This window comes from Artibeus jamaicensis, unplaced genomic scaffold (genome assembly GCF_021234435.1).
Source record: "Artibeus jamaicensis isolate MK-2021 breed Jamaican fruit bat unplaced genomic scaffold, CSHL_Jam_final contig_956, whole genome shotgun sequence".
NCBI classification, from domain to species: Eukaryota; Metazoa; Chordata; class Mammalia; order Chiroptera; family Phyllostomidae; genus Artibeus; species Artibeus jamaicensis.
In genome coordinates this window covers 2,067,778-2,095,661 of record NW_026522021.1, presented here as the reverse complement: position 1 = coordinate 2,095,661, position 27,884 = coordinate 2,067,778, and the positions used below count along the sequence as shown (strand labels likewise).

Sequence of the window (27,884 nt, the reverse complement as noted above, 5' to 3'; positions counted from 1 at the left end):
GCATACATGTCCTTAGTAAACAGATACTATTGCTATCTTTACTGGCCTGGCAGAGTTGCCAAAAACAGTTCAGCCCCTAAGTGTGTGAGGGCCCAGGACCAGGACCTGTTGATTCACCCCGCCCCACCCACCGCCACGAACACACACACCCCAGGCCCAGGGGTTACTCCTGAACATGTTTGGTCCAGCAACTCAGGTGCCCCTCTCCCCGACCCAAGTTACCCTCATTGCCTCTGACCACCCATGAGCACACTCCACACATACCCACAAATGTCTGAGATTTATTTCCCAACATTTTTTGGGAATGTTGTGTTTGTTTTCTGTTTTGTTTTGTTTTTGGTTTTTTTTTTTACAAATTGAATAAAAGGAATGAAGAGGAGAAGTGGTACCCCAGGACCCTGGGCTCCTGATGAGAGGTGACAGTAGGAAAATGTCTCCTCACCCACAAACTCCTGGCCTGCTGCCCTAACCTCTCCTATCAACCTTACCTAAGAGTGAGGTGAGGGCTTTTGGAAGATGTTGGGTTCCCCCCTAGAGGGGACTCTGGGCATTTTGTTTTGGGCCCTGAACTGGGTCAGGCTGGGGGCAAGTGTGGGCACAGATGTGGCGCCGTCTGCACCTCTCTTGCCTGCGGGCCAGCTGCCGCAGTTGTTTCCGGATGGCCCAGAGCACCAGATACACTTCGCGCAGCATCTCAGCTTCTGGTGACTGCAGAGGGGACCCAGCCCTCATTTGGGAAGGAACTGAGGTAGAACTCACAGATGACTGAAAGAGAAAGATGTGCACATGTAAACATCTTGGTCTACAGAGAAACCGCTGGTAGAAGCATCTGCAGATATATAGCAAAGGCTTTTAATTCCACCTCCTTCATCAGGCCTCAGCTCAGGCACTGCCTCCTCCAAGAGTTCTTCCAGGCTGCGTTAAGTGTTCATCTCTACCCTCGTGTTTGCCCCATCATACCATGTTTTATCACTATTTGTTTTGTGTACTTGTCTATTTTCAACTTTAGAATGCAAGCTCCTGGAAGACTGGGACCGTGTCTGACCCACCTTTCAGTCTCCACTAGTGTTTCATGGAAAGTGTGTTAAATGGAGAAGGACCTCTGTCTCCAGCCCAGAGAGCCCTTCTGCCCTCCATGTCTGCATAGCCCACTGCCTCCTAGACATCTCCATGCAGACGTTCTATTCACATTTCAACTCATCTGCTCCTCCTCGAAGTATGCCCTTATTCCTTCATTCTCCCCACCGTGAATGGCTCCAGCCTGCTATCTCTCTCAATCCCCTCACCACCTTCCAATCAACCCCTTGGTACAATTTCACCCCTTAAATATCACTCCACTCCATTAACTTGTTCTACCCGATGCCTCTTCCTCAGTCCAGAATATCCTTCTCTCTTAGCCTGTGCTTTAACACCTCCAAAAGGTCTTCCTGCCCTTCCTCTTGCCCCTTCTGGCCTCCCCTCCACAGGGCAGCCAAGTAAACTTTAAGTTAATGTTGCAATCCTTCATTCAAGGCCAAGATAAGTTGATTTGGTAGTGAGCTACACATTACCTTTTTATAAATTGAGTTTTTGACTTTGAGATAATTGTAGTTTCATATGCAGTTTGAGAAACAAGTATACCTTTTACCCAGTAGTGGTGCCCCCCAACAGTAAAATCTGGCAAAATATCATAATCAGGATATTGACATTGACACAATCCACTGATATGATCCACATTTCCCCAGTTTTACTTGCCCCGTGTGCATTGAATTCTACCCCATTTTGTATCATATGTGTAGCTCACGTATCCAACTCACATAGTCAAGACGATAAAGGAGATTCTCATCATGAAAGGACTCCTTATGTTGTCTTTTATAACAAACCCACCTCCCTCACCCCCAACCCCTGTCACCCCTGGCAACCACTAAACCACTAATCAGTTCTCCATTTCTATAATTTTGGTATTTCAAGAATGGTATATCATGTAAGTGGAATGACACAGTATATAACTTTTTGGGATTAGTTGTTTTCATCAGCATAATTCCCTCGAAATTCACATAAATTGTTGCGTGTATCAATAGTCTGTTCCTTGTTCTGGCTGAGAAGTATTCCATGGTATGGATGTGTCACAGATTAACCATTCACCACTGAAGCACATTTGGATTGGTTTTGGCTATTACCAATAACGCTACTATGAACATTCACATACAGATTTTTTTGTGTGAACATAAAATTTCACTCATTCACTAGGATAAATGCCCAAGAATACAACTGCTGAGTCATATGACAATTGCATGTTTAGTTTTACAAGAAACTACCAAAATGTTTTCCAGAGTGGCTGTACTATTTTACATTCCCACCAGCAATGTAGGAATGTAGGTGAGCTTTCTAAATCAAAATCTGATTGTATCGCTCTGCTCAAATGTCTGCAAGGGCTCCTATTGCTCTTAGGGCCAAATTCAAACTCCACAACTGGGCAGCCCCCCTGCCTTGTACTAGCTGGCGCTCAGCCCCAGGATTGCTTTGCTTTGACCCAAACACCTCGGTACAGCCCTCCAAACACCTGTTGTTCTTTCTTGGTGAAAACTCCTTCCACTCCCTCCACTTTCCTCTAACCACCTCCGCCCTGCCTCAATGCCTCAGATCCCAGCTTCACACTCTCTTCTGTTAGGAAGGCCTTCCCTGACTTCCTAGGGCTGGATGAGATGCCCTTCCCCTGGGCTCCCACAGGCCCAAGTGCCTCCCACGTCAAATCCCTATGACACTGAATCAACAATGCCTATGATCTTGTCTGTAGCCCCCTTAGTCTGGGTAGATCTTGTTCACTATGTACTCTCAGAGCCAACCTCAGCACCTGGCACTTAACAGAGGTGCAGGAAATACATGTTTAATGAATGGAGGGAGGAATGGGACCTTGGAGGGTGGGGAGAGTGGGAGGGTTTGTGGGGACGAGGGAGATATGGTACTGACCTTCCAGCTGCACATTTGCCATCCAGACTGGAGAGCTGACACCATGATCGTGGACACAGACTTGACAGCTGTGAAGGGCAGCTGCAGCAGGGACCGGCCCCGGCCCCCACGGTCCAGCTCCACCTTCGCCTCATCTGCTGTCTTGGCCAATGCACAGGGATCAGCCACCATGGGGGGCACTTCCATCTTGGAAACCTTAGCCTCTTTGAGGGACTCAACCAACTTCAAAGTCTCATCCATGTTGGGAAACTTCTCCAACTTCAACGCATTTTTCTTGGAGTCAGGGTGTTCCAACATGGTTGACTTAGTTTTCTGTTTCCAAAAGAAAACCTAATAACCAAGAAGGGAGAGGAAGGATAGGAGAGAGGGCCAGAGTAGGGACAACAGTCAGAAGAAAAGCCACAAAAGGGACGGGACAGTGTGTATCCTGGCCTCCTCCCCGGCTGTCCTACCCCTCACCTCCTCCCTTCCTCTCTAGCTTGGCCACAGGAAGCCAGCACGGAAGGGAGGCCAGGTAGAGGCCTTCTACCCAGCATGGTAGGAGGAAGGGTCAGTTTCTGAAACTTACCCAGAACGTAATCTTTTGCCAAACCCATCGGAAGAACCTCATGACTACAACCATTTCTCCCGATACACAAGTCCCAAGTAGGAGGCAAAACCAGCATTGGGCTGGGGGGGCGGGGGGAGGTGTGGGAGGACAAGCTGCAGGACAGTGGCTGCCACCTAGGGGTCTCTCAGGAACTTCAAGTGCAGCAGTAAGGAAAGAAATAGAGAATCTGGGGGGAAACCTCCCCCTAATGACTCATCCTAGGCCTTTCCTCCCCTCCCTGGGACAGGGAGAGGAGTTGAAGAGGATGAGAACCCAGAGTGAGGGAAAGTTCTAGTCCATTGTGAGAGCCTGCCTGGCCCTGACCCCAACCCCCGAGGCCTTTCCAGAACCCCTGAGCCAATCCCTGCGCCCTCAGCTCTCCCTCACCCAGAGACAAGAGAAACGAACATTTATGGAGCACCTGTTACTCGCCAGGCATTTCCTATAAATGATGTCCTATAATTTTCACAGCAGCCCTCACGTAGGTATCGTCAGTGCCATTTTTACCCACAAGGAAGCTGGGATTCAGAAAAACCAAAGAACCTGCCCAAGGTCATAAATCTAGGGAGGTATAGGGCAGGGGATCCAACCCAGGTCAGCCTCCAGTACCCAGCTCTCCACAGCTGTCCTTTCTAGTCTGGGGACAGGGTCCTCCTGAGGCTCAGGCTGCTGGTTTCCCCTTTCCCCACTAGATGGGGTCCTTCTCCCTCCCTACCTGCCTCTTCTGCCTGGGATAGCAGCCAAGCTGAAGCTGTCTGGGAGGGGCCTGCTCACCCACAGAGCCCTGTCCTCAGGCAGCTGGGGGTGGAAGCCACGGAGGCGGGCCAGGCCTGGCCAGGCCGGCCAGGCCTGGCGAGGGCACCGTGTGCCCGGGAAGCCTGGCCCACACCCAAGGCTGAGACAAGGGGCCCATTCAGGGCCCCCTGCCCCACCCCCAAGCAGCTACCCGGATCCAGCCCGCAGAGGGGACACACTGGGAAGCTAGGGGTGGATCCTGCACAATTACCAAAGGCCTCATTGTTTCCCTGTGGCCACCCCCCCCCCCCCCCGCACGTGGGCAGATAGCCCCCTCCACCCTCCCTCCCTCCTTCTGCCTTGCCTTGCCTGCCCCTTCCCAGGACCTGGCAGGCCACTGGCTCCCTTTCCCAAATCTCTTTTGACCACTCTGAGCCACATTAAACCTCCCCAGTTTGGGCAAGATCTCTAGGGAAGCCCACAGTCTCAGTCCTTCCCCCACAGTGGAAATTGCTTGTGCAGGCCCCCAGTCTGGACATAAGCATCAAGAGGTCAACTTCAGATTCAAGTTTCTTCGGATTCTTTTAATTATAATTATTATTTTAATAACAACCTGAATCCCAGAACTTCCAAATGCTGGCCATACTCCCTCCCCTGGGCAGAGAAGAGGGAGCACTTCCAGGGAACAAGGTGGAGATGGGGTGCCTGCCAGGAAGCCCCCAACACCCCCAAACAATCTACTGCTGGGGGGGTCCTAAACACTGACACCTAGGGAGGGAGAAGGGAGCTCCACTGAACACCCTGTCCAGAAGTCTTCCCTCCTCCATCAAAGCCTGGGCATGCCCCAGCCCAGTCCCTGGGCACTATGGGGAGATGGAGGAAGGGTAGGGGGACAGGCCGACTCTGAGCCTTCAACTCCCATCCCCAGGGATCAGGGGGAATTAAAGCTGCATAGGAAGAGGGGGCAGGCAGCTGGCACAAGGCCTGGCAGCTGTGGCAGCCCCCAAAGGCACATTGTGAGGGAAGGGAGGCTCAGACAGAGGGCCCGTTGGGCGCGGGGGGCCCAAGCCGAGGGACCCCCGAGGAAGGCAGCTGGGCCAGCTGTTCAGGGCTGGCCAGGGCTCGCAGCAGTCCATTCTCCTGCTCCAGCGCAGCATTCCGCTCAGCCAGGTCCCGGATCTGCTCCTTCAGCACCTCCACCTCCTCCCGGACCGCAAACATGAGATGGGACTTCACCAGGTCCTGGGAAACAGGTAAAGCATCAGGGGTCCCAAGCCACCCCAACCTCATTGCTTGCCCAGTACCTTGAAGGGCTGGGTATGAGAGATCTCCCTGCTTCCAGATAATGAGGGACCACTGGGGAAGAAGCAAAGCAGGAGGATGGAGACAGAGCAGGGGAAGAAGCCAGACAGAGAGGCAAGGTCAGGGCTCAAAGATAGAGATGGAGGCCAGGAGCAGGCCCAAAGACCAAGGGAAGTTAAGGGTTCAGGTGGAGACTAGAGGGGGTGGAGGGCCCAAGGGAACCCAGCTGGGAGTGGGTGGAGGAGCTGGGAGTCAGTGTTCCCTAATAATGAGGACAGCAGGGGTGGAGCAGCAGGCCAGCTAACAGAGGCAGAGCCTGGGCATCAGCACATGGGCAGGGACCTCCTGGGGCCAAGGTCGCTTTTCTTACCATGGCTTGCTCGATCTTGTTGTCAATGCCAACGAGGCTTCCGGAGCCACTGGAGAGACACAGGGAGATGAGAGGTAAGGAGGAGGAACAGGTGCCAGCCAGGTGTCTGGACACCACAGCCGGTTGCCTTCCAGGTGTTTCTCAGAGCAGGCTCTGGCCTCCACAAGCCCCACTGCTGCAGCCTCCCGCCCACACCCCAGCCTGTACCTGTGACAGTAGAGAATCAGGGAGAGGAGGGTTTTGTCCATCCCCCGGCAGGGTGAGGGCCTCTGCCCAGGCCCCCCTAAGCCCCGGTGGGATGGGGGTCCAGGTGCCCCCCGAATGGGGGATGCTCCTCGAGGAGAGCAAGGAGAAGAGACACAGCCCCTTTTCTGAGGCGGCCCCGGAGCCATCCCTACCACTCGGGTCTCAAATGATGACACCAGGGATTTGACAGAGATTCCTGGCTGGGCCATCCCCGAGGGGCAAGGGTCCCTAGGCCCTCCCCAAAGGGAGAGGGCTGTATTAGAAGGACTGCCTGGGGGGCTCAGAGCCCCCCGGGTAGAACAGGGTCTGGCTGGTACCAGGCAGCCAGAGAGAAGACAGTACCCAGGGGGTGCTGGTCTGAGAGATATACACCAACCCCCAGGGCAAAGCCTGGCTGCTATTGGCTCCTCAGGGACACGGGGACCCCCTCCCACTGGCTTCGTGGTGGGCGGGAATTCCCAGACTCAGTCAGTGCCAGTGTCCCCTTCTCACTCTGGCACCAATCCCAGAGCAGAGGGGAGGGCGTCTAGCTGAGGGATGTCAGCTGGTAGGCCTGGCCGGGGAAAGGCTGTGATGCCAGAGACCTAGGTCTGGGAGGGGATGAAGGCTGAGAGACAGCCTGGCCCTGGGAGGCCTCTCCCTGCCCCTGACTCCATCCTGCCCCCTCTGGTCTAATACCAGCCTCCCTCAAGGCCTCAGTTCCTCTCAGCTGGAATGGGGGGAAACAGTGCTTGATGTACTTGTGGTCTTCCTTGGACTGTAAGCAACCCCTCCTTCTAACATAAAGTTCACATCATGGGTCGTCCCTGGTGACTGGCCAGAGGGTCCCCCACTTCGCATGGTGAAGACCAAGAGGAATAGGAAAGGTTACCATGACAACAGAACAGAGTCCAGAGCCCTGAAAGACAATTACAGCCAATGGTCCTGGGTCTGGGATATGGGATCTTGAAGCATCAAGGGCTTGAGGAGAGATGATAAGGTGAAGCTGGAGGTGGGACACTGGGAATAGGAGCAGAGGCCTTTTGAAGACCCCTGGAAACAGGAGACAGGGAGGGGGAAGAGTAGGTCTGGCTGCAGTTACGGTCAGTGACCACCAGAGGTCGACACAGGCCGAGCACAGCGGTCCGCAGGGAAAGGCTCTGGTTGCCAGGCCCAGACTCTCCCTCTACTCAGTCCTTGCAGGACCAGGGCCTGAACCCGCCTGCGCTATCCCGCAAGGCTCCCTCTCCTCACCACTCAAGCCCCAGGTTCCTGTGTCATCCCATGGCTCACAACCCACCTCTGTCCAGTTTCTGCCTCAGCCCCAAGGCCAGCCCTCCAGCGTGACTCCCTGCTGCACAATCACCAGTTCTATTGTGCTTGCCACCCCCCCTTTCCTCCTCTCTCAGAGTAGGTGGCCCCAACATGCTGCATTCTACACCCTTGTGCTCAATTGTCAAGTCCTGTCTACTGGCTGTCAGTTCCAACTTGCTTTCCAGCAGTGGGGGTGATTAGCACTCATTTCAAGGTGACCCTTGAATGAGGCCCTGCAGCCAGGAAGGGAGCACGAGGGAGCTGGGAATTTTCCATTTCCCATCCAAGCCCTGGGTGCAGAAGGCACTGACAGGAGGGTAACCAATGGGGTGACCAGGCCTGAGAGAGCAAACGGCACAGGGTGGGGTAGGGGAAGGACACCTGGAACTCTTGGAACTGGAGGGAAGAGAACAAGTTTAAGAGTAGAGGCAGGCCGGCCAGCTGGAGAGTCAAAGCAGCTTTCAATCTATTTCAATCTGAGACACCTGGGTGGAGGCTTGCCACCACAGAACCTCTCCCCCACCTCAGTGTCCACCCCCCCCCCCGCCCCCGTAAACAGACACAAAGACCAAAGAGGGGTAGATTCACAGGAATAGGAACCCTGGCCTTGCTTGGCAGACACTCGGGTAAAGATGCCAAGTTGTTGATTCTTGCCAGAAATAAAGGAATACTACAATAATAAACATTTGTTGGCTGAGAGATGACTATCTCCCGTTTGCCTAGTGCTAGAGAGTTTTTGATAGCATTTTCCACTGTCTCATCCTAATATTAACACTTCAAGGGACCAAGACTCTGGCTGGCAACCCAAGCCCTCTTAGAACTCCGAGGCACTGTGCTGGAATTCCTGGGCAAGATCAGGAGCCGGAAGTTTGGGGTTGGCTGAGTGAGATCAGCTCTCACCACAAGCCCAAAAGGTGACTTTGTATGAATTAGAACAAAATATCCCCTTCTTCAAGACACTTATTGCCATCTTCTGGTGTCGACAGTGACTTCAAATTTTGTGTGGTGCTCCCCTGGAGTTGTGCAGGGCACAACATGCACAACTGGGGACTCTGGGTCTGCAGGACTCTTGGAACGTGGGGGTAGGGACAGCCCTACAGTTGGTCTTCGTTTCTGAAGGTCAAATGAAACAGCCTCAAAATGAGAATCAGATGAAGGAGCTAGAGATCTGGGAGAGGTAGAGATTCTGATCCTGGGGACAAGGGCCAGCCTTGCTCCCTCACTGTGTTCTAAGGAGCCCCAGGGGCTGGGCCTGGGGCCAATAAAGTGGCATCCGGCTGCCCTGTCCACACTCCCTCCCGGATCTGTTGGTGTCTTTGGGGTGGGGCCCAGCCAGGAGGTGGGGAGGATGGCTCCCCGCCCAGCTTAGGAGAGCTGTTCCTGCCTCTGTTCTGGAAAGGGCACCCTAGAGATGATTGCCTCCCTCTCCTCTTGGGTCACAGGCATCCAGTAGGAAGGTGGAGAGAATGTGGCTTTGGTGTCAGACACAGGCTCTAATTGCAGTCCTGCCACTTACTAGATGGGTGACCTGAGGCTAGTTGCTAAAACCCTCTTCCTATAAGTCTCAGTTTCTTCAAGTGGCTATCATGGAATTCCTTTTAGGATTATATGACATAAAATGTAGCACGTGACCCAAAGGAGACACTGGATATAAATGTACCCTTTCTTTCCTAAGTTCCGAGTATTCAGTCCTCATAATGCTTGGATCCCCAAGGCTGGCCACCCACCCCATCCACCCATCCATCTATCCAATTATTCAAGTACCTCCCAATTTCCAGGCCCTGTTGAGGGTTCGAAGGTTCTTGCAATCAAGCGGCATGTGAGCAGTCTGAATTCACCAGGCACCCTCTGTTCTCCCTTCCCCAAACTCAGGAATTGGTCAGGCATCCTCAACTCATCTGAGATCCAGGCACTTAACACCCCAATCCATTTTCCATCTCAAAAGGGAGGTCCCATGCTACTTGAACTCCATTCTCCTACCAGCTTCAGGCACACCAGAGAGGTAAGGTAGGGGCTATACACCCCATTCCAGGGAACCAAAGGGGTGCCCAACCCAAACCCGCTGGCCCAGCAGGGTGGAGCACAAGGGGCTGGGCTAGGCCAGAGCCTCAGAGGCCTGGAGTGGAACAGGGTAAAGTGTAAGCCGGGAGCTGGACCGGTCAGACTGGGGTGTGTGAGGGGGATGGAACAGAGGGCAGGAGGGAGGGGACAAGTCAAAAGAATAAAGCTGAGGAGGCTTCTGGAGGCAGAACTCTCTAAGGGAAAGCAGAGCGTTGGGCTCTAAAATCAACAGGGGTGGAGGAGGGGCAGGGAGCCCTAATGCCAGGTTACTTCCCAAGTGGGAGGAGGAGAGGGTGGGAAGAGCTGAGAATAGCAGCGTTGGGGGCAGGTGACTCTTCAGGCCCTGGCCGACCTCACACCTCACACATTCCTGAGAGCAGGAGCTCAGATGGGAGCCCAGACAGGGCCCTACCCACACACACTATATCCCTTCACTTTTCAGGGTGTCCACAAGGACCCCCACCCTCCATCCCATCCACCAGTTCACAGCTATTCCTTCTCTTTCCTCTTTGGCTCCTGGCTCTCTTAAGGCCTTGGGCCTTTTTCTTTGGTGGGGCTCAGTCCCTGATTCTGGGGCTTGGTCCCACATGAGGGGAAGGAGGAATGAACCCCTCAGCACCCACTCACCCACCGCTAAGCCCCGCCCCTTATCCCCTAAACCGGAAGTCCCTCCCCCAAGAGCCTCAAACAGGAAGTCCCACTCCTCCCTCCAAAATAAAAGTTATGACTCCCTAGCCCTTCTGGGTTCCTATCAGTCTACCGCCAGAAGGGGAGCAGCCTGGCTATCTGACTCACAATTTCGGTCCTCCCTTTTCAGCTTGCTGACGTTCCTATGTTCAAACCTGGCCCTCAAAGCAGGAAGTTCTGCCCACCATGCCACGGAACTAAACGTGCCACTGAAAAGAACAAGGCTTTCTCCCTCGAAAGGGCAAACCCAAGCAAGATCTGCTCTCCTGCGCCTTCCCTGGACACCGCAGCCATCCTCTCAGTGGCTTTGACCTCGTCAAGGGGAGGACCCAGCCCTGGGTGTTCCTAGCACAGAGAACAGAACCTTAAGGACCTGCTTTCTCAGTACCCTAGGACCCTAAAATAGTCCACATGGACCATGAGCATGTGACTGCTAAGCACAGGAGTTCTGATCCACTTTGTCGGAAGAGAGAGATGGGAACTGGGAAGATACCAACTCCCTATTCTCATCTCCAGCATACATTCTAGTAAATTCTTAGGGTTGGCCAGATGATTACTAAATCCGCAATTGGATTTAACAATGACTCCCTTCAAATTCTAAAAGAGTACTGTGATTGACAATCCTAAGCCAAGGAGTCCACCCAGCTCTCTCCAGAGAGGGAGTGGGTCCCAAATCAACTTAACCCAGCATGTTATGCCCAGGCCAGGTTTCCCAGTTTAAGAGGTCCTCTCCAAGTTCAATTTGGGTGAAGGACAAATACCTTCATGTGACTACCCCAGGTGTTGGGTTCGGAGGCAGAGCCCACCTACCTATCATCATCGCTGTCCAGGTGGCCACTGATGGCCAGCATGGAGCGGGCCAGGCTGAGGCTCTGGGCTGCTGCTGCTCCAAAGGGGTCTGGAGACTTGTGAACCAGACTGGCATCAGGGAAGAAGTAGAGGGCCGGGGAGCTGGGTCGAGAGTCAAGTGGGGGCACCTGGAGGCAGAGAGGTAGGAACTGTCACGTGGAGTAAGAGAAAGGAATGAACCACTTTACGACTAGGGGGTATTTCCTCTCTCTCAACCTTTCCCCAAACACCCTATCCCCGCTGTCTTCTGAGGACCCAGGAGTCCTGCCCTTGAAGCCTCTTTCTTCCCCAGGACTAGGAAAAGCATTGGGCAGGCACTAGAAGCAAGGAAATAGAGCCCATCCTGAGGACTGGGTGAGTGGCTTCCAAAAACTGGTTCACAAGGTATCAGAGAGGGGCTCTGATCTGCACACTTGCACCCTACCACCAGGTGAGCCAGGATCCCCAATCAGAGGCTAGTCAGAGAGTGTCTGCCTTCTGTCATCTGACTTCTTAAAGCAACTTAAATGTCACTTCCTCCGAGAGGCATTTCCCCATCATTCAACTAGTAAATTCCACTGTACTGTTTTTTAAAATAATACCTAACATTATCTGAAGTTAAAGTATTTTTGCCTCTCCATTGCTAGAAGGTAAGCTCCAGAGAGCAAAGCTTAGTTTGTTCAATAGCTATTTGTAGAATGAATGAATCCTCAGAAACTGGTCCTCTTCCTTCCCACCCACCCTATCCCCCACCCCCCACTCTACCCATTCTAGCCTCTCCTCTCAAACTTCTCTGGACTCAGGTGATGCTCTGCTCCTGCTTTCTGGCTCTGGGGTGGGGGTGGGGGTAAGCGGGTTCCAGAGATGGGGGAGGCAGGGCCTGGGCGTAGACAGCCCAACAGGCACTGGGGGAGGCTGCAAAAGGGCGGGGGACACAGGAACAAGATGCCTCTGTGAGGCCCCAAGAGGCCCCAAGAGGCCCCAGCTTCTCGGAAAAGCCAAGAACAGAGAGTCCAGGGTGCTCAGAGGGACACAACAGGGGAATGTGTCCAGGTGATGCCCCAGGCCCGCCTCCTGGCCCCTGTTAGAAGCAACTGAGAGAGAAGTCGCATGGGGGAAGTGTAGGAAAAAGATTAACTTTGGAAGCAGCAGCACAGATGCATGCACACAGGAAGGGATCCAGACCTGAGAGAAGGCAAGGGGGCTGGGGTCCCTGAGAAGAGAGGCACGGGGTCTGCAGGCCCAAGGAAAGCTCAGGCGGGGCTTAAGGACAGAGAGTAGAGATGGGGACAGAGAGAGTAGAGGCGGGGGCAGAGGGGCTTGCTTCGGGAGAGTGTGGGGAGTGGGGAAGGGACCTGCAAAGGAAACGGCATCTTCTCCCCTGGGGTAGGAACTGAATGAAAGACCTCGAGAAAAGTAGTGGGGGGTGGCATGAGATATGTGAGCTTGAGGCCACGAGGGAGTGGGGGGAGCCGGTCCTGACCGGTCCTGACAGGGCCCAGACATCCAGTCTCAGGTTATTTTTATACTGTGGTTTGTGCCCAAGGCCAGGATGGGTAAAGTTCCCATCCTCACACTCCCTGCCTTTCCTCCTGCAGCCCAAGGTGTTATTTTCTCCTCCAGGACAGACACATCCAATCGCCACATCCCTGGCTGCCCACTCCCCACCCCAGAGACCCAGGCATTCTGCCCCCTAGCCCAGACTTGTTCCTCTTTTGGAGACAGGAAGCAGAAAGAGCAAAGGATTTAACTCTTCCTCTGCTGCTTTCCACCTCTCTACCACTCCACAATAGCCAACCCCTGTGGAACTTAGAGAGGCCCAGATGCAGGGAGCTGAGACGACAGACCAGCAAGCCCCCACTCCCACTCCCCCACCCTTGTAATGGGTCCCCCTAGCACCAAATTCCTCAAATTCTCAGAGAAATCTGGCTCGGGAAAAAGATAGGTGGCTAGGTAGTGGAAAGAAAGAAGATCCCCACCTTGGAAATGGGGCTGCAAAGGAGAAACAGCAGAATGCCTGCTTTTTGCTCCTCCCCCAACCCTGGCAGCTCCTCTCCCAGAGGCCCAAACACCCTGCCTATGGCCTCCACCCTCAATACCTGAAGGGTCAGACTAAGACAGAAGGTGAAGGCCACACTGAGGAGGGCACATCTCTATGATGGAGAGAGGGGACCGACTATGCAGAGATTGAGACTTGGGCCAAAGGCAACAAATAAAAGACCAAAGAGAGAGAAAACAAAGGCTGTGTGAGAAGTAGGAGAGGAACTCCAAGTGAGATGGCAGGGAGGAAAAAGAGGGACTATCTGATATGATGCACAGTTGATGATGGAGCAGGAGAGGTAGGTCAGTATGGAAGTGGAGGTCAAGGCCAACGTGGGTGAGTACAACCCCTCAGGTGTCTCCCCCCCAGCCTGGAACCCAGCTCTTACCTGCCCCATCTCCTCTGGAGCAACCAACTCCATCCTCAGCCGCAGGGCTCCATCCTTAGTTCGGGACAGTGGAGGAGTCCCAGCTGCTGAGCCCCCTGCCTCCACCTCCACCCTCAGGGAGGACAGGGGTGTGGCAGCCCGGGATGTGCCCGTGCTATCCCCAACCCCAGGCTCTGGGAGGCACTGCTGGGGTGGGGAAGCTGACAGAGGGGGTGTTTCCACCTTGGCTTTGCCAGGCACTGCCAGCTGGCCTAGCCCCCCAGTGAAGGAACGAGCCTGAGGTCCAGGGGAAGTGGGAGGTGGGAGAAGCCAGGAGGTGGGACCCTGAGACAGGCCTGGCTGTGGAGTATGGGTGCCCAGGCCCAAGCTGGCCAGCTCCAACCTGGAATCCAAAGATCTGCCCCCAGTGCCCCCTGAGGCCCCACGAATCCCTTCCAGGAGCCGGCCGAAGCTAGGAGGCTCCAGGTCTCTCTCGTAAACATCCACACATGTCCAACGGCCACGGCGATAAGGCTCTCCCAGGCCCTGTGGCAGCTTCACCACCCGGAAACGGGAGGCAGGGGCCCCAGGCGGTGGGGAACCGTTCCGAGGAGTGCCCTTACCCCCTGGCTCGGGGTTGGGCTCCCCATTGGGCAGGCGGGGTGGGGGCCCAGTGGGGACCGGCAGGGCAGGGGAATCTGGACCTCCAGGGCTCCCAGGACCCTCATAATCCGTGGTAACGCTGGTGATTTGGAAACTACTCTTCTTCTTGCCCCCACTCATGGTCCCTGGGGTTCAGGACGGGGCCAAAGTGGGTGGAGGAAGGGGCAGTAGTGGCTCTTCGAAGGGACTCAGGCACCCCTGGAACAGGGGAGCCACATGGCAGGGACATCAGGGCCCCTGGGGACATCTGGGTCCGACATGGCAGGAGGGCCTGGCAGGAACTGGGGGTGCCTGGGTGGTGAACGGAGAAAAGGGTAGGGGAGGAGGCGAGAGGGGGGAGCAGGGGCAGGTTTTTCCTGCTGCTTTCTGTCGCTGACGAACTCCAGAGCTGAGTTTGCAAACTAGAAAAAGAGTGAGAGAGTGTGTGTGTGAGAAAGCAGTGGGCAGGCCACCTCCGGGTCTTCCTCTCTGGGTAGCAGAATCGGGGAGGAAGGGGAAACCACCAGACACCCAGAGACAAAGAGACAGAGATGACAAGAGACTAGAGAAGAGGGTACAGTCAGAGTGGGCGCAGGGAGCAGGAAGAGGCAGCCCAGACCCAAAGTTGGGCATTTCTCGCCTGGGATTCAAACTCACGGGACTCCAAGTCGTCCCGAGAGCAAAGGGCTCCGAGGCCTGGGTGAACAGAGGTGAAGCACCTCCTCGGCCCGCCCCGGCTACCGGGAGGCCTCTTCTGGTACTCAAGCCCCCTCCCCCCGCCCCCGCCCCGCACCCCAGCTCCCCCATCCCTAGGGCAGGCCCTGCCCGCCGCCACAGCGCCCCGCCCAGCCCAGCGCCTCACCTCTCGGCCTCAGCCAACAAGTTGGGCCGGGGGTCCCCGCCGCCTAAGATGTCGGGCTGTCCTTGCCCTGGGGCCTCTTGGCCCCAGCAGCGCGAGAGGCACAGGCAACAATCAGAGTCTGCTCAGCCCTGTTCGGGGGCCGCACCTCACTCCGTAAGCATCTCCGTGGAAAGTTTGCGCTCCGGAAAAGAAGGAACCCCCGCCTTCTTGGTGGAGCCCAGGCGCGGCCTCTGAAGCACCAAGCGTCTCCGGGCTGATGCGGGAGGGGGCGGCTCAGCCCCCTGATCCTCCAGGTGGAGCCGCTTCGGTGGTCCGGTCTCCCAAGTCTCTCTTCCCGCGTGGCACCAATGGGTCTCTCCACTGCTCAGCTCCTTTTGGTTCTGTCTCACTGTCTCTCCCTTTCTGGGCTGTTGACAACCCCCACACCAGGAAGTCCTGCCTCCTCGGGCCTGCTGACTGCTCCTCTCCTACTCCTCCTTCCCCTCTTCCTCCCCTTCCTCCGCCCTCTCTCCCTCCTGGGGCTCCGGGCCAGCTGGCGCGGGGCCAGGACTGCCACTGCCGCTGCTGGTGCGGCAGTAGTTGCAGCGGCCGCCGCCGCTGCGGCTTCTGGGACCCGGACCAAGCTCCTTTAACCCCACACCTGCTGGGCCCAAGCCCAGCTCTTCCTCGGAGGGAGGGGCTGTGGAGGGCGGAGGGGAAAGGGGAGGAGCCTGCAGAGCGGTTCGGGATTCCCTTACTTGTAGGCACTTGCGGGCTGCCATTGGCCTGCAGACACGCAGAAGAGTGGGACGGAACTGACCAGGAGACCTACTCGTACCTGCCACCCCATAAACACTCAGTAAATGTTATGGAGCTGTTAGAACTGTTATTGTCATATCTTCACTGATTTTCACAGTCACTGTATGAGGAAGGTATTGTTATTCTCCCCTGTGCCAATTTTAAAAAGTGGATTATTAGGAGAATTAAAAAAAAATGCCCATAAACTGGATTCTTAGGTACTCATCATGCAATTTCAACAATAATCAGCTCACAGCCTATCTTGTTTCATCTATTACCCCCTGTTGTACTGTGCTGGGTTATTTGAATTTCATCCCAGGCATCACATTATTCCCCTTCTTAGATGTGGAAATGGAGATTGAGGAGGTTCAGAAAGGGTATCAGTGGTAGAGGAGAGACATTCCACACAGTCAGGTATGTCCTTGGCTGGCATATGTATGTAGAGAAAAGACATGGTACTTATACACACAAATCACCCACACAGACACACCTGAGGACGAACTGCTGGCCCCAAGCAAGGTCACCTCTCCCCCCTCTCATCTGTCCCACTTTGCCCTCCCATTTCTTGCTTACTATAGAGAATCCACACATTACTCATGAAGATCCAACTATGTGCTTGGTGTGAAAGAAGAAACTTCCAACTGCCATTTCTCTTTTTTGATACCCTAGCTAACATGCTGAGAGGAATTATTTTAGTAAAAGCCACTCCTGCTTTTATCACTCTTAACATTCAGAAAGAAATGAATTCTTTAAAAAAAAAGATTTTTATTTACTTATTTTTAGAGAGGGGAAGGGAGAGAGAAAAAAAGGGAGAGAAACACCAATACATGGTTGCCTCTCTCGTGCCCCCACTGGGGACCCAGACTGCAGCCCAGGCATGTGCCCTGACTGGGAATTGAACTGGCGATCAGTTGGTTCACAGGCCGGCACTCAATCCATTGAGCCACACCAACCAGGGCTGAATTCTATTTCATTTTGATTAATTTTAATCAAACAACTATTCTAAAGTATATTAAAAATTCCTTATATCTGTTCACATAAGTATCTGGTAGATTCTCAAACAGCCCTGGGCAGAGATAGTGGATTTTGAGCTCCAGTGTTTCTGCTAAGGAAACTGAGGCTCGGGGGCGTACAGTTATTTGCCCAATGCCCCAGACCTAGTATGGTGGCAATGAGACTAGCCCGAGGCTAACATCTCTACTTCCTCAGCTTTATAGTTCATGGAAATGTTTTAAGCAACCTTTAGGGTCAGGCAAAAATGAAAGGATGCAAAGCCCCTTGCTCCCATGTTTATACACTTACTATTTATCTTTGTTAAAATGCATTTGCACTCCTGCCTGTCTCCCTTTATGGTAACAATGGCTGCTATAGCCAGGTCCTGGGGCCTCCCAAATCTTGAGGTCTGGGAGGCAGCCTCCCTGTGTACACCCCTGACTCTCTCCCTCTGGCAATATTCACAAAATATTCCTGTCCCATTCCCAGATCCATTTTCCTTCAGCTCTGACTAGTTACAGAGTATTCAAAACCCTTCTTTAGATCCTGCCCTTCCCACTGTCTCAGACCCTCAGCATTATCCTGGACTCTTCCGAGTTTACAGTCCCCAGGACGTTATTGGTCTCTGTAGAAATGTTTGTTGAATCAATCAATAAAAATCCATCCACATTAAGGTGTAAAAATGAAAATACTGTTGTGTTTTAATGTATTACCTCTCCTGGGGGCATTAATAATAGCCATTTAATGTATGGGGCCCTTACATTTGTATTCATTACTTCACAACGCCCAACATTACTGAGGTAGGTATGAGAAGAGGCATCTCTCAGAGAGGTTGCGCCATTTGCCCAAAGCCAGGCAGCACACCGCAAAGCCTGCCATATAAAGTAACATTAACAGGTTCCAGGGATTAGGGCGTGGATACCTTTTGGGGGTTCATTTTTCAGCCAGTCAGGGGTAGAACCAAGGTTTTCTTGCAGCTAACCTGCGCCAAACGGAATTAAGGAAGGAATTTTTCATAGAGTTGATGAGAAAAGACCGAGCCGGGGCCCTGGCCAAGGTGGCTGCAGTCAATGACCTAACCAGAGCGCCCAGGTCCTAGCGGGCTCCGCCCGCGGAGTCAAAGGTTACGAGGTGGATAACTTCTGCCGCTGGGGTGGTAGGCGGAAGACTTTGAGCCCAGAAGGTGACACAAAACCCAGGCGCCCGAGAGGCTGGAGGGATACACGAACCACACCGAGCAAGCCAGCACCGTACTTTCCCGGAACCTGGGGGGCGGCGGGAAGATGGCGTGCGGCCAGGGGCGCACGCCCCCTGCTGGGCAAAAATCGGGATGGTCCGGCTCCCGACTCAGAGCCCCTCGGCAAAGAAAGAGGTGCCCCCCTGCCGGTCTCGCCGCTTCACTGCACTCGGGCCCCACAGCCGCAGACCCGACCCGACTCTGGGAGAGCAGCCGGGAGGGGCCCGGCGAACAAGAGACGAGCGCGGGTGCAAGTCCCAGGCTGCCGCTGGGGGGCACCGCTGTGCGCTGCGCCCCCTTTCGCTCTGCGGGGGCCTTGGACACCGAACTGAGCGCTGCCCTGCCGGGCACCGGGCACCGGGCACCGGGCGAAAGGAGGCGAAAAGCGGACGCCCCAAAGCGGGGCCTGGCTGGCGCATGGTCCCCGGCGCCCTACGACCTTTCTCCGAGTCGCCCCGCGGACTCCGCGTCCCCCGTACCTCCCAACCCAGCCAGGCGGCGCGGCACAGCCCGCGCCCGGTCCTTGGAGGGTGTGGAAGGGTGGGTTTGGGGCCGGGGGCGGGTCTGGGGGCGGACCCGGAGGCGGGGCTGTCTCTGCGGCAGGACCCAGCTCCGCTCCCCTCGGTCTCTGTCTTTCCTCCTCCCTCCTCCTGCTCCGGGCGGAGCCCGGCATGGGGGGGCCGGCGCCCGGCAGGCCAGGTACGGTGATGTAGAAATTGGGGAGGCTTGGTGCGGGGCGATGGGATGGGGGCGATCAGGGGCAGGGAGGATTGGCGGGGAGAGACTGAGAAACCCTGGATAGCAGGACAAGGGGAAGGGGAGGGGTGGCCGGGAACCTGGGGCGCTTGGATGGAGAGGGGGATGAAGCCGACCAGCTTTGGAACCGACAGAGCTGGGAGAGGACGGCAGTGAGGAGGGGCGCCTGGGATGAGAGGTGAGGCTGAGGCGCAGGAGATTGTGTTTGGGGGAAGGGAAACCAGGCAGGTATGGAGGCCGCAGCTCGAAAGGTAGCTACGGGGCCAGGCTGGAGACACTGGGGTGGGATTGAGGGGCGGGGACTGAAAGAGGGTAGCTAGGAGCTTCCCAGATCCTGGAGAAGGAAGAAGATGGTTTGGGCCATCAGTGAGGGAAGCGGAGACCATCGCTGAGGAGCCAGGACGCAGGATGAGGGGTGGACCGAGGCCCGGGCCCAGGCGAACAACTGGAAGGGCCCTAGGGCGGCAGGGGATGGAGGTATTTGGATGGTGGTATTGTAGATTCCCAACTCAGAGTGCCCCCTCCCTTTTCCCAGCATCCCAACCCTGCCCTCATGACACCCCCAGCCTCAGGGCCCAAGATGGGATTAGGAGTCTGACTGTCTCCCCCTTCCCCAGTAGGGTGCAATGTACGCATGTAGACCTGGGCACAACTCCTTGTCCAGTGCGGTGCAGCCTATTGGTGTATGTCTGTCTGGAGGTCTGTGGGTGCTGTGGGTGTGTCGAGTGTTTATGTCTGTGTGTGTCTGCCTGTTCCTAGGTTGTGTTTACCTATGCTGATCTATGTATCTGGTCCTCTGTGTGTAGGTGTGGGTCTATGGCCCTGGGGTTTGTGTGTCTGAAGGTGTGTTTGTTGGGCCTGTGTGGTGGATCAGGATGTATTCACAGGGTGATAGTCTCTGTTGTTCTTATCTCTCCAGAGTGTGTATTTGTGGCTCTGAACACCTTTGTCAGACCGTGTGACTCTGTGTACAAATGTCCATCTGTGTCTGTGGGCCCTAAAAGGCTATGTTTGGTTTTTTGTCCCTCCATTTGTTTTCTCCCTGTGAGGACTCAAGTCATGTCTCTCTTCCTCTTCCCCACCCCTCTCTTGTTCCTGTCCCCCAACCCACCCCACATCTTTCTTTTTTTTTCCCTTCCCATCCCCCCACCAAGTGGATCCGGGACCCAGGGAGGGCCGCCCCCCGGGCCTGGTGGTGCTGAGCAGGGCCCCTCAGCCCCCACCTTCTGTCTCACGACATGAACCTCCTCTACCGAAAAACCAAGCTGGAGTGGAGGCAGCACAAGGAGGAGGAGGCCAAGAGGAGGTAAGGCTGCGTCCCGGAATGCCCCTCACCTGCCTACCTCTGCCTCCCCTTGACTGGCCCACATCCCTTCGGCCCTTCCTGAGTCCAACAGCCTGGTCATTAGTCTGATCTCAGAGTCTATACAGAATTGTGGGATGGCACACACCCTATCCCCACCCTGCTCCTGGCTCCAGCTCCTGTCCTGCCCCTTTGGAGGGCTTGCAGCTTAGGAGCACCCTGTTTGTTCTTCCTCATCCCCGGAGGCCCAAGTCACTTCTTTCTAACTCACCTCTGACCCATGGTTTTCTCCTCTCTGTCAGTTTGGGGCTGGCTCTTGTCTACCCTGTCATCTGACCTTGGAAGGGGTAGGCCCTTCTGCCCTCACAGTCCAGGAGCAGGTCATTAGAGGGGCACCAGAAAAGATCCATTTGGTCCCCTCTCAGCGAATGCTGGGGGAAGTGAATGGCCAAGTGGTAGGGTTGTGTGTGTGGTGAGGGACACGTAGGCTGGGCCCTGCGGAAGAGCCAGGGCTTGCCCTCTCTCCTTGCCCTCCCAGGGACCTGGGGCCTGGCCTCTCCCATCTTGCTCCCTTCTCCTCTTTACTCCCATTGACTGCACAGCCTCTTGGAGGCTGAGTCAGAGCAATCTCCCTGCTCCCTTCTCCCTCCTCACAACTGAAGAGTTTAATTCTTGCTGTTAATTAGATTAATCAGAGCTATCGCTGCAGTGATCTGTCCCTAATAAAGGGTTAGTAGACAGGGCCTTAATGAAAGCCCACCCCACAGTTCTCCCCTCTTCCCTGCCAGCTGCCCCCACCTGTCACTCACCCAGAAGTTCAGGGACAGTGAAAAGGAATCAGGCTGGGAGGTTAACAGAGACTCTACAGCACTGAGGGGAGAGAGAGAGAGAGAAGGATCAGCTTGGGAAGGATCAGATGGTGATGTGGCAGTACAGCCCCAAGTCTGGGAGAGGAGGCGTGGTGTGGCGTGGAGCATAGGCCACCGAGGCTGGACACAGGGGAGGCCAGAGGCCAGGCGTGGGCCAGCGTGAGTGAGAAGGAGTAGAGCTGTGGTGGCTTGTGTGTGAGCCAGACGGGGCTGTGCTGCCTTAGTTTGTGTCTCTCTGCCTATGTATTAACTATCCACACGTGTGCTGTTTGCTAAATACTCCCAGGCTGGGATCAGCCCGCTGTAGGATACTCTCCTGCACATATACTCCCTCCTTTTCTCATTCCATTTTTAAAGCCTTGGGATTCTGCCTGAAGCTTCAACTTTAGTGCCCTAGGCCTTCAGGCTTCCCCCCATCCCTACCCCAGTCCCTTCTTCCTCCCTGGGAGGACGCAGGGTTGCAAACTCTTGTTGAGGTGGAGAAGGGGCCTGAAGCCCTTCAACCTCTGCTCCACCTTGGCCTTCTCTCCTCAGCTCCAGTAAGGAGGTGGCGCCTGCAGGCCCAGTAGGGCCCGGGGCTGGCCCAGGGCCTGGGGTTCGAGTTCGGGACATCGCCTCTCTGCGCCGCTCCCTCAGGATGGGCTTCATGACAATGCCAGCCTCCCAGGAGCACACCCCCCATCCCTGCCGCAGCGCGATGGCCCCTCGCTCTCTCTCCTGCCACTCTGTGGGCAGCATGGACAGTGTGGGGGGTGGGCCTGGGGGAGGTGGTGGGGGTCTCACCGAGGATAGCAGCACACGAAGACCCCCAGCCAAGCCCCGGAGACACCCCAGCACCAAGCTCAGCATGGCAGGGTCCAGCACAGAGACGCCCCCTAGCAAGAAGGCAGGTGAGATACCTCCACCCCTCCCCAGGGCGAGCTGGGAGCCAGGAGCCAGAAGGATCCATTCCAGGCCAGGGGAAGACTGCTGGGAGGCTTCATTCAGGGAAGAACCAAGAAAGTGGAAGATTTCATTCTCAGAGGGGTTGGGGGGGGTTCCTTTTTGGAAGGGCTTGAGATGAATTATTCAAGGCAGGGAAAGCTTCCTGAAAAGTCCAATCATGGAGAAACAGGAGGGTGGGAGAGAATTTAGGGGGAGAGCTGCAGATTCTGAGGAGTTTATTAGGAGGACTGAGGGCCGACAGGATAGGACAGGAATCTACTGGAGCTGTAAGTTAAGGGATGTGGGTAAAATGAAGAGGCAGATATGGCCTTAAAGATGGGTCAAGAGGGCAGAAAAGGTCTCCCCATTCTGTTCCCCACCCAAGAGTTCAGTTTACTTTTCTCTTTCCCATTCTTCCCAGGCTCACAAAAGCCAGCCCCAGAGAGCCAAGAGTCTAGCCGGAAGGTTCCTCCACAGAAGCCCAGGCGAAGCCCCAACACTCAGCTCTCTGTCTCCTTTGATGAGTCCTGTTCCCCAGCCCCCTCTCCTCGAGGGGGAAACCTGCCCCTTCAGCGCCTCAATAGAGGGTCCAGCATTGCTGGGGACCCTGAGGTGGGTTCCCAAGAAGAAGAGCCAGTGTACATCGAGATGGTGGGGGATGTCTTCAGGGGAGGAGGGAGAAGTGGAGGGGGCCTGACTGGTCCCCCTCTTGGGGGTGGGGGCCTGACCCCTCCAGCTGGCGCTGACTCAGACTCAGAAGAGAGTGAGGCCATATATGAGGAGATGAAATATCCGCTGCTTGAAGAGGCAGGGGAAGGCCGAGCCAACGGGGCCCCTCCACTGACTGCCACCTCCTCGCCGCACCAGCCTCATGCCCTCCAGCCCCACATTCACCACCGTCCAGCCTCAGCCCTCCCAAGTCGGAGGGATGGGACACCCACCAAGACCACACCTTGTGAAATCCCCCCGCCCTTCCCTAACCTCCTCCAGCATCGTCCTCCACTTCTGGCCTTCCCTCAGCCCAAGTCTGCTTCCCGAGCCCCTGGCGATGGGGTCTCGAGGCTACCAGTGCTCTGCCACTCCAAGGAGCCAGCTGGCTCCACCCCAGCTCCCCAAGTGCCTGCCCGAGAGCGGGAGACGCCTCCCCTACCGCCTCCGCCTCCTGCTGCCAACTTGCTGCTGCTGGGACCCTCGGGCCGCGCCCGGAGCCACTCGACACCGCTGCCACCCCAGGGCTCTGGCCAGCCCCGGGGGGAGCGGGAGCTCCCCAACTCCCACAGCATGATCTGCCCCAAGGCGGCAGGGGCGCTGGCAGCCCCTCCTGCCCCGGCCACGTTGCTCCCCGGCCCCCCCAAGGACAAGGCCGTGTCTTACACCATGGTGTACTCGGCAGTCAAAGTGACCACCCACTCCGTCCTGCCAGCTGGGCCTCCCTTGGGTGCTGGGGAGCCAAAGACAGAGAAGGAGATCTCAGTCCTCCATGGGATGCTGTGCACCAGCTCGAGGACCCCCATACCTGGGAAATCCAGCCCCCACAGTGGAGGCATGAGTGCAGCAGCTGGGGTTCTCCACCACCGAAGCTGCCTGGCCTCCCCACACAGCCTTCCGGACCCAACTTCAGGCCCCCTGACCCCCCTCTGGACCTACCCAGCTTCAGCAGCTGGGCTCAAGAGACCCCCTGCCTATGAAAGCCTCAAGGCTGGGGGGGTGCTGAATAAGGGCTGTGGAATGGGGGCCCCATCCCCCATGGTCAAGATCCAGCTGCAGGAGCAAGGGACTGATGGAGGTGCCTTTGCCAGTATCTCCTGTGCCCACGTCATCGCCAGTGCAGGGACACCAGAAGAGGAAGAAGAGATGGGTGCCGCAACATTTGGGGCAGGCTGGGCTCTGCAGCGGAAGGTCCTATATGGAGGAAGGAAGGCAAAAGAGCTGGACAGTGAGTGAGGGGAAGATGGGGAGGGTTGGGGATATCGGTGATTTGGGGAGGCCTTGGAGTAGCTATTTGGAAGCCATGTCCCATTGTCCTGAACTTGGAGGAGTACTGGGAGACCACAGGGATGAGGGTATGCAGGGCACCGAAGGGATGGGGTCCCTATGTGCTGAAGGGGTGGGAAGATCTGGGCTGAGTAGGTAGAATCTGGGCAGGTAGAAGCCTCCTCCTTCTGCCCCATTCTGCTCTACCCTCTGCCCCTCCTTTTGCTGGGCTGCAGAAGTGTGAGTGAGTGTGCACACTGTAGCAGCTAAACACAGCTGCCTCCCAGCTGTTACCATGGCAACTCATCCAGACAGGAGGGAGAGGAGAGGGAGGCCCCTACTGTTGCCTGGAAACGCAATGCTCTGCCAGGCCTACTCAGAGATGAGCTTAGTTCATAGTCAGCCCTTCCCCCCAACAGTCCCCCCTATACACACACACACTTTCTGGCTTAGTATTTGGGATTCTTCTGGAGATAGGACCCCTGGTCTGCTTCCAAGGGTGGTCATTGTAGCTCTATCTGGGGCTGGAGGGGTTCAGAAGCTAAAGCTGCCACAGGAGAGGAAAACCCCTGCCAGGGAAAAGAGTTTGGAAGCAGTAAATATCTACGATCTCAGCCCAGGAATGGTGCCGATGAGTGCAATGGAAAGTAGCAGTACTAGGTCCCTCCCTCCTGTGTGTGATGTGTTGGGGGAGTGTGAAGCAGGGATCCTTCCCAGCTATGACCTGCAAAGGGACAGTTACTTCTGGCCCACCCATGCTTTGGTGTGTTGAGCTGGGAGAATAGCAAGACCTCTCCCACATACAGGCACTGAGCTCTCCTTGTCGTCCCAGCAGAGACTGAAGACAATGCCAGGTCCTGGAATGGCAGTGCCGAGGGCCCAGCCAAGGTGGAGCGTGAGGACCGGGGTCCTATGGCATCAGGGATCCCAGTGAGGAGCCAGGGGGCAGAGGGCCTGCTGGCCAGGATCCACCATGGAGGGGACCGAGCAGGGATCCGCACAGCGCTGCCCACACCCTGCCAGACCTTTCCGGCCTGCCACCGAAATGGAGGTGACACATGGCCCTCCCACACCTGTACACAGATGGGGTGGGTTGAGGGGAATTTCCCAGGGCCCATGTCCTGGGGCTGCATCCTAATATCACATCTCCATCCCCTTTCCTCCTCTGATGAGGCAGGCATTGGGCAGCCTGGAAGGGACTGTCCTTAAGGAACTCGGGAGTGGGTAGACCCGAGGTCCCCTTCCCTCCTATCTGTCTCCTCAGACTTCACAGGAGGCTACCGCCTGGGTCGCTCTGCCTCCACCTCCGGAGTCCGGCAGGCCGTGCTCCACACTCCCCGGCCCTGCAGCCAGCCCCGGGATGTCCCGAGCCAGGTGAGGAGGAAGACAAGGTTGGGTTCTAATTGTGCAGGAGCAGATAGAGAAGACCAGGATGTGGGAGGAAAGGCATGAGGTCAGGCTGGGGCCTGGCAGAGACTAATGGGTACGTACGTACGTACGTTCGTGTAGAGGTGGGGCAGGGAGTCCAGGGGACTTCCCTGAGGGTCCCCTTCGAGGGGAGGATTCTGGAAAGGGGCTGCTTATGATGGGCAAGCCAGGCAGGACCACACTGGTGGACAGTGCACCTTTGTGCATTTAGAAGAAGGCGTCCCCTCTGGGGGGGGGGGGGCACTGGAAAAATGCATCCTACTAGGAAGACAGTTTTTAGAAAGTGCCCCTTCCTCAGGGTGAGACAGGCCCGGCCTGGCACCAGGGTGCACAGCTGGGCAAAGGCTGCAGGGGCTGGATTTCTGTTCCCATCTCCTCAGGGGGGAGAGGACAGGGTCAAGAGAGGACTTATTTCTGGGAGAAGGCACTGGTCTCCGCAGTGGGGACAGAGCCCAGTCGCTCTGAGGTCCTTGACCCTCCTTCTTCCTTTCTCCCCCGTCTGGGCGGCGGCGGGAGGAAGGGGCACAGACCCACCCTGCACTGCCGCTGCCCCTGCAGCCCCAGCCGTCCCGAGAGAGAGAGCGTGACGGCAAGCTGCTGGAAGTGATCGAGCGCAAGCGCTGCGTGTGCAAAGAGATCAAGGCTCGACACCGCCCTGACCGGGGCCTCTGCAAGCAGGAGAGCATGCCGATACTCCCCAGCTGGAGGCGGGGGCCGGAGCCCCGCAAGTCTGGCACTCCGCCCTGCCGCAGGCAGCACACCGTCCTCTGGGACACTGCCATCTGAGGAAGGCGGGAGGCCAGGGCACTGGGACCTGGGAGCGGGGCGGGGTCTCTGAGAGACTTGCCTTGAAAGAGGGACACTTGAAGAACCAGGTGAGAGAGAGAGCCAGGGAGAATCCCTGCCCTCCATCAAAGATGGGGAGTCTGCCAGGCCCACTGGGCTTGGGATGCCAGCAGCATCCCCAGAAATCTGGGGGAGACAGAGGGTTTGCTTGAGGTTGGGAGTAAGGCCCTTGCTGCTCCCCTCCTCCTGAGAGGGCAAAGGCCAAGCCAGAGGTCAGCATGGGGGAGGAGGGATGGGGAACAGGTCAATTGAAAGAGAGGGACTAGAGAGTGAGAGATGAAGGAGCTCTTATAGAGTCGGGTACTGGGGAGGGCGTATTTATTTTGTTATTTATTTTAGTTTAGAGGGCAATTCTGAGCCCTCTGACCTACTCCTGAGCAAAGGGTGGGGAGAAGTTAGCAATTAAGGGACCCACAGTTGTACTCTCCCCAATGCCTAAAGGCCCCACCATCCATGCCTGCCCCAAAGCAAGGGATTGGTCTGGAGGGCAGCAGATTCATTCACAGTATTTACAAGTCAGAATCTGGTAGTGAGCGTGGCCTGCTGTGAAACAGGCATCTTATTTAGCTCTGGAGTGAGGATATGGCACCAGGGACGGGTGGGATGATGGGGAAGGAGGGAATTTTAGCGGGTGGGTGGAGGGCAGGGTATTTATTTAAATTTTAAAAAATCAGAAGAGATGTCAGGAATTTTTTTTAATTCCTTTCTTTCAGAATAATATATTAAAAGACTAATGATCCTAGAACTGGCTTCTTAAATTTCAGTGTGCTCTGCCTTTCTTACGTTTGCTTCTTTTTCCCTCTGGCCCTTGGTTGGTGGGAGTTGAAGGCTGTGCAGGGAGGGTTGAGTGGCTGTGGCAAGTAACAGGGACAGGTGGAGTTTGAGGTAAGTGTTCAGGATTACAACCAACAGTGACTCAATAAGCATTTATGGAACATCTGATGAGTGCTTGGCAATGCTCCGATGCAGAAGGAATATTCAAACTAAAACCTGCCTGCAAGCACCTATAATTTACCCAGGGAGGTAAGCTGCCTGAGCTGACACTAGGCAGTGCTCCTGGAGTGAGAGAAGGAGAGGGCTGGAGTCATCTAAGAAAGCTTCCTGGAGAGTGAGCCTATAAGGAGAGAGAAGGTTTGGATGAGCAGGAGGAGGAGGAAAAGTCCCAAAGCCACAGTGTGATTGCCTGGAGAACAGCAGCAGATGGAGTTTGGGGGCACAAAGTGTGTTGAAATAATACAGGGGGCAATAGGGAGCCAGCCATGATGGAGCTGGTTCAGAAAGATGGGCCTCAAAGCAACACACTGGCCCTGGGGAAGGAAACCAGAGAAATCCTGGGAGGCGATGCATCACCATGGAGGGGGATGAAAAGAATGTCTGGGAGGATGGAAGGCAAAAGACAATGAATGAGGGTGGGGGTGGCCAGGTGGGAAGGGATATCTTCAAAGCCCAGGTTTGGAGCTTATGTGGGGAAATGGTCACCTCGATAGAGCAAGAAAAGTGGGGTTAAGAGGACTCTGAGGGAAGATCAATGAATCTGAAACAAGGGCGCATATTCAGGTTGAAAGGTTTATGATGAGCTAGACCACAGTTTCAGAAATGCAAATGATACAAAACAGTTTTAAAACAGTATGTAGAAGAATGTTAAAACTTCAATAGCCTTGTGTTTATCTTCACTCAGAGAAAGTGTAACTAGCACATCAGACTTCTTGTTATTTCATGATACTAAATAAGATGAGGCTAAGTTTTCCTGAGTTGGTTTAAAGAAAAAATTAAGCAAATAAATAATGGTATAGGTGGTGTATAGA

The 27,884-nt window shown here is 55.5% G+C and overlaps 2 protein-coding genes across 9 annotated transcripts; one reads left to right on the top strand and one right to left on the bottom strand.

Moving 5' to 3' along the window:
• Window positions 1-188: 188 nt before the first annotated feature.
• On the bottom strand, window positions 189-15,631 carry SPACDR (sperm acrosome developmental regulator). Of its 3 annotated transcripts, none has more exons than XM_037134932.2 (5): window positions 14,973-15,631; window positions 13,490-14,532; window positions 11,043-11,209; window positions 5,946-5,994; window positions 4,837-5,515 (listed from the first exon to the last, which is right to left on the bottom strand). In XM_037134932.2, the coding sequence occupies exons 2-5, from the start codon at window positions 14,249-14,251 to the stop codon at window positions 5,306-5,308; spliced, it is 1,188 nt and encodes a 395-aa protein (XP_036990827.1). In that variant the 5' UTR covers window positions 14,252-14,532; window positions 14,973-15,631; the 3' UTR covers window positions 4,837-5,305. The 3 variants fall into 3 exon arrangements, with proteins under 3 accessions (XP_036990829.2, XP_036990827.1, XP_036990828.1); XM_037134933.2 differs by lacking the exon at window positions 14,973-15,631 and adding an exon at window positions 14,768-14,869; XM_037134934.2 differs by lacking the exons at window positions 4,837-5,515; window positions 5,946-5,994; window positions 11,043-11,209; window positions 13,490-14,532; window positions 14,973-15,631 and adding exons at window positions 189-765; window positions 2,950-3,279; window positions 3,518-4,471.
• A 2,348-nt stretch (window positions 15,632-17,979) lies between these two features.
• On the top strand, window positions 17,980-26,693 carry NYAP1 (neuronal tyrosine phosphorylated phosphoinositide-3-kinase adaptor 1). Of its 6 annotated transcripts, none has more exons than XM_037134994.2 (7): window positions 17,980-18,519; window positions 19,890-20,041; window positions 21,442-21,797; window positions 22,253-23,767; window positions 24,638-24,856; window positions 25,070-25,179; window positions 25,762-26,693. In XM_037134994.2, the coding sequence occupies exons 2-7, from the start codon at window positions 19,974-19,976 to the stop codon at window positions 26,017-26,019; spliced, it is 2,526 nt and encodes an 841-aa protein (XP_036990889.2). In that variant the 5' UTR covers window positions 17,980-18,519; window positions 19,890-19,973; the 3' UTR covers window positions 26,020-26,693. The 6 variants fall into 6 exon arrangements, with proteins under 6 accessions (XP_036990889.2, XP_036990890.2, XP_036990891.2 ...); XM_037134995.2 differs by lacking the exon at window positions 17,980-18,519 and adding an exon at window positions 18,559-18,678 and having other exon boundaries at window positions 24,641-24,856; XM_037134996.2 differs by lacking the exon at window positions 17,980-18,519 and adding an exon at window positions 18,559-18,678 and having other exon boundaries at window positions 25,792-26,693.
• Window positions 26,694-27,884: the final 1,191 nt, after the last annotated feature.

Excerpts from the sequence above, each read along its gene's own strand:
- SPACDR (XM_037134932.2), bottom strand. The coding sequence starts at position 14,251 with ATGAGTGGGGGCAAGAAGAAGAGTAGTTTCCAAATCACCAGCGTTACC. Across the intron at positions 5,995-11,042 it reads CTGGACAGCGATGATGATAG|TGGCTCCGGAAGCCTCGTTG; the intron begins GTAGGTGGGCTC and ends GTGTCTCTCCAG. Across the intron at positions 5,516-5,945 it reads ACAAGATCGAGCAAGCCATG|GACCTGGTGAAGTCCCATCT; the intron begins GTAAGAAAAGCG and ends CCTGTTTCCCAG.
- NYAP1 (XM_037134994.2), top strand. The coding sequence starts at position 19,974 with ATGAACCTCCTCTACCGAAAAACCAAGCTGGAGTGGAGGCAGCACAAG. Across the intron at positions 21,798-22,252 it reads GCCCCCTAGCAAGAAGGCAG|GCTCACAAAAGCCAGCCCCA; the intron begins GTGAGATACCTC and ends CATTCTTCCCAG. Across the intron at positions 24,857-25,069 it reads GGCCTGCCACCGAAATGGAG|ACTTCACAGGAGGCTACCGC; the intron begins GTGACACATGGC and ends CTGTCTCCTCAG.